General features: G+C 39.7%; 1 protein-coding gene across 1 annotated transcript in view; it reads left to right on the forward strand.

Moving 5' to 3' along the window:
• The first annotated feature begins 228 nt into the window (after positions 1 to 228).
• tti1 (TELO2 interacting protein 1) overlaps positions 229 to 10,047 on the forward strand; it is a 20,013-nt gene continuing 10,194 nt past the window's right edge. The window contains exons 1-10 of the mRNA XM_034877745.1: positions 229 to 384; positions 923 to 1,662; positions 2,930 to 3,267; positions 4,102 to 4,366; positions 5,477 to 5,654; positions 5,860 to 6,152; positions 7,550 to 7,966; positions 8,922 to 9,081; positions 9,389 to 9,556; positions 9,768 to 9,919. Of these exons, the coding sequence (XP_034733636.1) occupies positions 937 to 1,662; positions 2,930 to 3,267; positions 4,102 to 4,366; positions 5,477 to 5,654; positions 5,860 to 6,152; positions 7,550 to 7,966; positions 8,922 to 9,081; positions 9,389 to 9,556; positions 9,768 to 9,919 (2,697 nt within the window). The 5' untranslated portion in view covers positions 229 to 384; positions 923 to 936. The remainder of the gene's footprint in view (positions 385 to 922; positions 1,663 to 2,929; positions 3,268 to 4,101; positions 4,367 to 5,476; positions 5,655 to 5,859; positions 6,153 to 7,549; positions 7,967 to 8,921; positions 9,082 to 9,388; positions 9,557 to 9,767; positions 9,920 to 10,047) is intronic.

Here is a 10,047-nt window from a genome sequence, read left to right on the forward strand (position 1 = left end):
TATGCCAGATAATTCTTTTTCATACGACTATCATTCATATAGAATTATAGAAAAAATTCAGTTCGATAATGCCTCATTGACATGGCAGGATTCGTATTTTTTTTTACGAAGAGAGCATCGTTTATTATAAAGTTTTAAAGGGGTTTCTTTATCATTGTAACGCTTTATGTTCTTTTATTTTGAAGAAATGGCCAAACCCGGAAGTCTTATTTTTTCCTTACGTCACACCACATGCGCCTTCGACGCAGAATTATGACGTTAGCCTGAGCAGCACTTCATCAGAGTGTAATGTTACAATTGTTCTATTTAAAATTAAACCTATTCTATGGGCTTGTTGCTCCGCGCGGTGGGTCCACTTAATACTACTAATATAGTAATGTGAAGGTAGGCTACCTGTTCGTTGACGTTAGTAACGTTACCGTAGTGCAGCTTCAGCATGCTGGATGCTGTCAGCTAGCTAACTAATAGACATCGAGGGTTTTCTGCTAATGCATACCAACTTTGTGTCTGTTTCTTAATTTAAACAAAGTTTCAACTTGGTCACAGTGGGCAACTAGTTAATAATATGAAGTCCTCAATACAGCATGTAATGAGGTTAGTTAACTTACTAGCGGTTGGAGGAGTAAAGCAACCCTGTCTCAGTGTTATTTCACTAGTAAGAAATGACCAGATGGTAGTACCATGGCCATATAGGGAAGTGTCAACATTCAGAGATAATAAAGTATGTAGTTTATTTTCTTGACCACTGGCTGTCTGACCATTTGTTTTTGGACAAAATTAGGTTTATGTGCCAAGAGTAAGGTATATTACTGGTAAAGAATATTTTCAGTGCCAGTGTTAAAAGATTGTAATATCAAATCATGAGTTTTCTTTATCTTATTTTTGCATATCCCATTTCTCTTTCCACACCCCCTCATTAAAGAGACCCCTGCTGTCATGCCTCCAATCATGGCTCAGATCAGTGATCCAAAGATTGCATTTGCCTACCTGCGCCCGGCCTGTGTCCTGCTCACCCGAGCGCCCACTGTTACCAACGTAGAGACGCTGAGCGCCCAGTTAAAAGAAGTCAATGATGCCACATTGCAGCAGCTCCAAGAGTATGTCCTCTTCCCTCTTCGCTTCGTCCTTAAAGTCCCCGGGCCCAAAAACAACAAACTGGTGCAGGCTGTGGCTGAGGCCATGAGCCACGTCCTAGAGAACACTTGTGTCCAGAGCTGGGAGACCCTCTGTGACCTCCTCTCAGAGCTTTGCCTCTGCCTGTGCTCTCCAACCGACCCCGGGAAAGCTGCAGATACATCAGAGGAGCTAAAATTGGCTGTTCTGAGGTGCTTGGATGCCCTGCTTCATGCTGCTTATGGTGATATAGTCTTCAAACTCTTTGAACCAAACATGCTGCCCGGTCTGGGGGCTGCCGTATCACTCCTGCTGGCTTTAGGAGAGAAGGAGAAATCCAGAGATGTACAGGCAGCAGCGTTGAAGTGCCTCCAGGCTTTGACTCTGCAGTGTGACTGCACTCAGGAGCATGTAGTCCCATCCTTAGAGGAGAGATGTGCTATAGGCAGCACCATGGCTTCATTCCTACCTGGGATCACTGTGGCCGTTGCCAGGATCATTACAGGAGACCTGAGACAAGGCCATGCAGTCACAATCAGGGCCATCAAGGTACCATATCTCCGTGTTCATTTATATTCCCTGGTGTGATGATGCAGGACATTTACAGTCATGCTTAATATATTTTAACTGCAACTTTTTGCAAGCTATTTGTTGCATTACTGGTGATGTCTCTCAGGTCTGTATTCAGTCCAGTGTCACACTGTGTATTTTGACTGCAATTCACATTTAGTAAATATGAATATTTCAGCACAAAACAATTTTGTTTTAACAACAAGTATCATTCTGTATTATTAAAACTAAGGATTATTTTCAGAGCTGCAACAATTAGTGGATGAACCGATTATTCAATCGTCAGAAAATGAATCTGCAACTATTTTGACAATTTATTAATCATTCTTTGAAGTTCATTTACAAGCAGTGATCGGTCCAGCTTCTAAAATTTGAACATTTGCTGCTTGTCTGTGTCTTAAATTTGTTCAAAATGTAATATCTTTGAGGTTGTTATGGACATTTTCCACTATTTTCTGATGTTTTTTTGACCAAAGCCTGAATTGATTTATCAAGAGATAATCTGCAGATGAATCAATGATGTAAATAATAACTAGTTGCAACCCTAATTATTTTCACTGAAGGTGTTTATTATTTTCCTTATTAACCCATTAATATTGTAGGCTATAAAATAGTAAACAATGCCCATCACAAGGTGGCGTCTTCAAATTGCTCTTTGTTTGAACCCACCGTCCTAAAGCTAGATTTATGTTTTTGTAAGTAAAACGTTCTGTTGATCCATACACACACTATATATATATATATATATATATATATATCATAAATATACTGTAAAATGTACAATAACATAACTCTGGAAACTCAGTGTCCCTTGATGGTCTAAATGCTGTTTTAGAGGCTTTTCCATGCTGACTCATATAACATAACATAATGCAGTTATTGATTGTAATTCATGACATATTTTTACAGAAAGCATCCAATGTATCAATTGATTTAAACCTGTGTGTCTTTCTTTATCACGTTAACCTGAATTTGTCCTGGTAAACTGAAAACTGCAGAAGAAGAAAATAGTCTATCATTCCTTGCCAAATTTACGGAAAGTATACAGATCTGTATAGATTTATGTTGACTCCTACATGCCACCAAAATTGTAGTGTGGTAGAATAATTGTAGTTTGTGATAACCACATGTACATAAAAGAGCACAAAGAAAACATCTACCCTTATTTGGATAGGGGGGAAAAATGTAAATGCAACGATTGCTTTATGCCACACAATTGTTTTATTCCACTCTGATTGTCATTCAGGTTTGGTCCAGGACTGTGGGGCTTGTCATGGAAGATGACCAGTTTCAGGTCAGTGAGCCCTGGAAGACTCCTCCACCAGACCTGGGGAGAATCGAACAGCTGATTGTCCATCGCACACAAGACTGGGTGAAGAGCACAGCGGGGAAACTGTCAGTGCTCCTGAAGAAGATCATCTCCTGCACCTCGGCTCACCAGCACTGGAGGGTTAGACTAGAGATGGTGGAGTTGGATGACCACCTGCTGGCCAGGTGTAGCCAGGCACTGGGCGAGTGTGTGGGACCGCTACTGGAAGCACTGGTGGGGGCAGTCAACGACGAGGAGCCCAGAGTCAGAAAGAGGTTTGATTTAATTGACATTTTTATTGGGCTGGGTATTGTTGGAAAATATTGTATACCGATACCAATACCGTGACTTTGATGCCAGTTCCTGAACAATACTTTATTCAATACCAATTTAAAAAACAAAAATTTATGACAACAACAATTTTTATTTATTTAACCAGGAAGTCCCTTGAGATTGAAATCTCTTCTCCCAGGGAGACCTGGCTAAGACAGAACACCAGTTACAATTTAAACAGATATACAGCATAGTCAACACAAACAAACGAGCATCACACAAAGAGGAAAGGAACAGGTCACATGTGGCAGTTACATTTTTGAGTTAGATGGCATTTTAACATGGCCTTAAAATCATTTAATTGGACTACATCATTTAGATAGAGCAAGTTTTGTAAGTTATCCAAGACAATGGAGCAAAGTGAGAGAAGGCATTTCCCCCAGGCTCTGTAAAAACCCTTGGAACCTGGTAAGAGAGCCTTTTTATTTATTTTTCAGCTCCTACCATGTGAGCCCAGTCTAAGTGCATATTGTAAAAAAATAAATAAATAAAATTCTGCCTGCGTCTACGACGTGTAACGTCTGACAGCCAATAACAAACATTATTAGATTGTGTTAGAAGCATGCTGCATGCTTATTGGCTGACTGACTGCAATGAGATTTACTCCTTAGGTATTAAAATTGGGTTTTTGATACTCAATACTTGAGAAGCAATTTGTTCAGTGACTAAAAAGTATTGAATTCAGTACCCAGCCCTACATTTTTGGTGAGGAAAACATATTAAAGCCCACTACTACTCCTTGATAACTTTTATTTAATGAAACTTCTCTCCTCTAGGTGTGAAGTTGTTCTCAGGCTGGTATCACAGAGGAATCAGAGCTGTAGCAGCAGCAGAAGTGCTCAGACCTTCACTGACGTGCTTTCTGAGAATCTCCACTCTTTGGTCACCTCCCTGCCCAGACTGATGAGGACCTCGGATGACCAGAAGAAGCTGTTTGTCCTCAAAGTGTTTCTGGGTTATTTAAAGGTCCTGGGACCGCTGGTCTCCGTGATACTTAACTCGGCTGCACATCTCGAGAGGATTTCCAAAGCCTTGATGCAGGTGATGTTAGCTGCCATTGTTTCAAACTGAACCATAACTACACTTCATATTCTGTTTAAATGCGAATCAGGGTCAAATATTGCTTCATGTTGTTAAGTAAATCAAATTAAAGAATTATTAAATACATTTTTATACAGTGCTTAAAGGAATTTAAAAAACTATATAAATATATAATAATATACTAGCTTCTAAAATCACATGAGTGTTGCAACCCCAAGCCTGGCAGTGTGTGCTATCATGAACAGAAGAACACACACTTCTGCTCCGTTGCTACCAGTATACCGTTGTGAAACTAGAGGCCTTTATTTCTTGTATCAACTAGTTTAGTATCACAAACTTACATTACATCTCTATGTATATTTTGTAGATGAGCTTTATTGCATATTCTGTACTAAACCTGCACCAAAAATACTTTAAAAAATACAGTTTAAATAGAATGTTGTACACCAACTAGTATCATTAAATTAACCTTTAATATTGATAAGCTAATTATAGAATATATATATTTTTTTAAACATAAAGTATTTAAAGTGCTCACATTGTAAAAAGTGAAATTAGCATTTCTTTTTTAAACACGGTGCTATATAAATACTGTGAAAGAATCAAAATGCTCAATTCACAGAGAATTGCTCAAAGCCTTTATTCTGAAGCTGTGCCTTTAAACAAGCCAACAGGACTCTCGTACAGTTGTAAAGTCACATTTATACTATATATAGGTAGAAAGTGCAACTACAGGGACGTTAAAGTAATTGCCCGGCTGCAATGACGGTGCAGAAACTATAAGAGTGCAGATGTAGAAAACCAAGTAACGCTGACCAATCGGAGCAGACTAGACTTTTTCGGGAGGGTGTTCTTAAAGAGACAGGTCCCAAAACGGAGCATTTCAGACAGATACAAAGTTTTATTTTATGAGAAAAATAACGTGTAATTTGAATGTTAAAGCATGTAAATCTGTTGTTATTGAAACACAAAATACACGTATGAATGTGAAAATAAGCCTACTATGGGACCTTTTAAGCATTTTAGTGACTGACAAGTGGAATTAAATGGTCGGAGTGGAGTTAAATTGTTTCAAAAACAACAACAAACACTGCTGTGTGCTTTTTACAGGTGCTGGAGCTGGATGTGATGGATGTTCGTATTGTTGAGGAAAGGAGTTACACTGCTACCTTAGAGACAAGCTCGGGCACCAATGATTCCTACACTGCTCACATACAGAGGAAGCATTTTCTCTACTTCACAGATGAGAAGATCATTTCTGTGCTTATGGAAATCTGTCAAACATTAGGTATGAGTGCTGTTTTTAGGCGGTATCAAAATGATCTACAATACTTTTCTTGTGATTGGCATAAGTAACAGGACTTTCAACTGTGTAGACTAATGTCAGTTGGCTCATACTGTGACTGTATGTAATGGATAAAAGCTGGCTACATCTTTTGCCTAAAGGTTTACATTTGACATGTTTGAGTAACTTTCCCTCTTTCTGTCTTTAGGTTACTATGGCAATATCCACCTGCTGACTGATCACTTCCTGGATCTGTACCAACAGTCTTCAGCATACAGAAAGCAGGCTGCCATGGTGCTTAATGAGATTATAAGGGGAGCAGCAGGCATCGCCGTGGCAACAGAGTGTCAGGGTTTGGAGACTCAAGTTTTGGGACACTCTGCCACACAGGAAGACCTTAAAGTCGCAGTGGTGTCTGTCGTGGAGGAATACACCAGTGTGAACAACTGGCACTTGATAACTTCCAGTGAGGAGACGGATAGAGACCGACAAGACCACCAGGTGAGGATAGTTTGTTCTGAATCAGGAAAGTTAAGTTTTAATATTTGATTTGTCAATGGATTGTCTTAAGGGCTATGCATATTGCGTCATCATAAGTTCTAGATTTACTCATCAAACAGCAAACTCTCTGGGAATGATCATAATGTTTAAAAGATGATCTCACCCTTCATGGAATGAAATTCTGAATGAAGTGCTACTTTGCTATATGAAAAAAATACATCTCATTTTGTATTCTATGAACATTTTCTTATCAAGTGTGATATTAGATTCAAATGCTCATCCCATATTGCACAACTGTTTGTGCATTTAAATTTGATCACGGCCAGATCACTTCACTCCCTACAAAGAACCGCTTTGCTCACAATATGGCCTGGGACTGACTGCTGTGTGCTCTTCTGCCTGAACAGACTGAGCAGAGGGATCCGGGGTTTCAAGTAACTGCTCTGAACCTGAGCAGAGAAACGTTGGCAGTACTGTGTTATATGGCAGTACTGTGTTATTTTGTAAATAAACTTACAGTTTCTGTGGATTCTAAGCCCAGAAATATACACTGGTTAGAGGGAAGGTTTAGCCATTGTAGAGACTGTTGCAGCATCCTTCCCAAAGTCAAATTACATTCATTAAAAATTGAATACATATAAACATGGTAGAAACCACAGGCCGTCACCTGTGTTTCAATGTTGACAGATGATTTTACGGGAAACATTAGCACAGGCACTATCTTTACTTTGCACTGGTACAGCAGGGTAACTGATCGCTGATGTGAGCCTACATTCATTGTGTACAGGAAAGTCAATTCAAAACTCTGTCATGTGTTGGGGGTCTTGAACAGCCATTAGTTTAAACTATTTTTATGATGTTTTGTATTCAACGTTGGAATGTGGTAATATTATTGAGTTTTGGCCATCTGATGTGCTTCTCAATCACGTGGAGCTTTCTTTGCAAAATGAAAGGTACCACATGGAAGTTTTTTTGCTCACATTCGCTGTTTCTCACCAAGACACATTTCACTTAACATTTAGCAAACTGCATTACACTAGAAATGGGAAACGTAATCGTAATCGTTATTTTCTCATAAGAGCATTAACATGCATCTGTATTTGTCAGTTTACCTTCATCAGGAAAGATTTATTATTATTCCTACTTGATGGAGGCCTACCTGCAGAAACACTCTAAAGTAAACATGATCCACAATGTGCAGGCTTCCTATTCAACTTGTCTGTTTTTCTCCTAAAAACACTCAAATGTCCCCCTGTACATTTATGTTTAAATGCAGCAAAATGTCTGTTTATGTCTTCCAATAGACTTTTATGTCTATAGACTAAAACACCATTGAATTGTACAAGGAAAAACTGTATGATGTATGATAAAGACATTTGTCTTTTGTCTTTCTGTAGCTGTTCAGCCCATCCAGACTTCTCTCCATACCCAACAGTAATGTTGGCAACACTAAAGCAAACTCTGTCCAACTGATTCCATCATCATTTGGCACGGTGTCTTCCTCAACCCCAACCTCTGCAATCCACCAGCTCAACAGTAACATCTGGCAGCTGTGCATCCAACTCGAGGGCATAGCTTGCTTTGCTCAGGCACTGGGGCGGGATTTCCGGCCCATTTTGATGACATCACTGTACCCCGTACTGGAGAAAGCCGGAGAAGAGACACTGCTGGTCAGACAGGCAGCGCTGGGCTCTATGTGGGACATCAGTAATTCCTGTGGCTACCCCTCCCTGAAGGAGTTGATCAATGAGAACTCTGACTACCTGCTTAACGACATATCTCTTAACCTGCAGAGGCTAAGCCAACATCCTCAGGTAACATTCACACAGTTTGGCATATTGTCAGAATGCACAGTAGCACAAGAAAAAAAAGGAAGAATTAGTGTGAAGAAAAGACAGGCAAGGAGAAGGAGAATTTCCGGAAAAAAAATTCAGTAATTTGAGGCAACAAGTTCTTATCACCCCTTTGAAAGAAAAAATATATAAAAAGAAATTGTAAGAAAAGTATGGCAAGCGGAGTTTATCGTTTCATCAAAAACATTTGGACGTTTCGTGAGCAGATATGGTTGCACAACTTAATAGGGCGGAAACTATTTACATTATAAATTTATCTTTCAATAATTATTTCATTACTCTTTTACACAATAGAATGTCATTATATAGTTCTCAGATCCCAGGGGGACATCTTCAGTTAGCTTGTTTTGTCCGACCAAATGTTCAAAACGCCAAAAAAAAATCACTTTACAAAACAGTGACTATTTAGATTTTTTGCTTGATACATGAACCAAACAATTAATCAACTATCAGAATTCTGGTGATTCATTTTATGTTGATTATTGACTAAAATGTTTGGTTATAAAAATGAATAAAGTGGCAGAGTACCATAGGTGGTAACAATAAACAGTGAACCCACAGTCATAGCAGTTCATATAATTAAATTATGCCCACATGTATGGGGTACTAGAGACGGGACATTGTTTCGCAAGTCACATCTAAGCATCAAGTTTTGAACCCAGAGTCCAGTTCAAATCCTATACTAAACTAAACATTCCAAGTCAAAAGGCTGAAGTCACATGATTAGATCACAAGTTATTGGTTTTGAAGTTGTTTGTTTCAAGTTAATGAGTTTCCTCACTCAAGTGTGACGCTAGTCCTTGCCACGAGGTGACACCTCTGTGGTTTATCACCCCGGTGAATACTGAAAATAGGTCTGCGTGAGTTTGCTAGGACCCGAACGTGTATGTCATCAGATTCCCATCTTGTTCACCAGGCTCCACGGGTGTTGACAGTGATGTTGACTCATTCTGACTGCAGCCTGCTGCCTCTGGTCAGGGACATGGTTCAGGATGTGCTGATGGCTCTGGATCTCAGCTACGACCACACAGCTGCTCTCTTCTGCTCTGTGCTGCACGCGCTCATGAAGGCACTGGGTAAGATTTAGAAAGTGGTGTCAACTCATTTATCACATGTGGTAAAGGTTAAAAAAGCATAAGGGACAAATTAATTATATTGCTTTTGTGACTCATACTGTACCATACCATCCCACTCTACTACTTTGCCTAAGCATCTAATTCAGTTATAGTCAAAAACATGGGATCAAGGATCATTTCCGGGTGATCTCTGAGAAGACGTGAAATACAAAATAAAGAGTAAAATCTTGCATGTTACAACTTTTGCATCACACACACCACACTGCTGCATCACCGACCTAATCTGCTGCTGTTGTTTTTCCTTTAGCGAGGTGGTTTCCCTCCAGTTGTGGTCGGACCAGTAAGTCTGCCAGACCCAAACAGACCTCCCTCCACGACGAAATCCCTAACATTCGCCAGTTCCTGCTGGATCACCGCATACAGAAAGAGCTAGCAGAGGGCATTGGAGTAGAGGAGGACAGCAATGAAGACCTTGGTAATACAAAATGGTGTATGAGGCATACACAGGAAATTACATTCCACTGTTGTATAGGTTTCATATTGTTGTAGAGGTTATATCAGATGAAACTTATCAGTATTGTGAATAACCATAGTATGAATTATAAAAAAGCCAACATCACCACCATTGGGTGATTGTTGAGTGGATCAATCATTCTTCATCTGTCTGACCATCACTGTCTCTCCAGAAGTCCCTCCTCCCCTGGAGTGTGAGGATGTTGAAGATATTGAGGGTCCTGATGTAAAAGTGGAGCTTCCCTCCCACCTCAGCATCACTAAAGATGTTATGGAGCGCTGCATTCATCTGCTGAGTGACCCTAGTCTCAGGCTACGACTTAAGGTACTGTCATTGGGATGTAGTGTGAACCATTGCTCAGGAGCCAATTTTAAATGCATATACAGTGGGTACGGAAAGTATTCAGACCCCTTTAAATTTTTCACTCTTTGTTTCATTGCAGCCATTTTCCA

Source organism: Etheostoma cragini, chromosome 7, assembly GCF_013103735.1.
Source record: "Etheostoma cragini isolate CJK2018 chromosome 7, CSU_Ecrag_1.0, whole genome shotgun sequence".
In the NCBI taxonomy this organism is placed as follows: Eukaryota; Metazoa; Chordata; class Actinopteri; order Perciformes; family Percidae; genus Etheostoma; species Etheostoma cragini.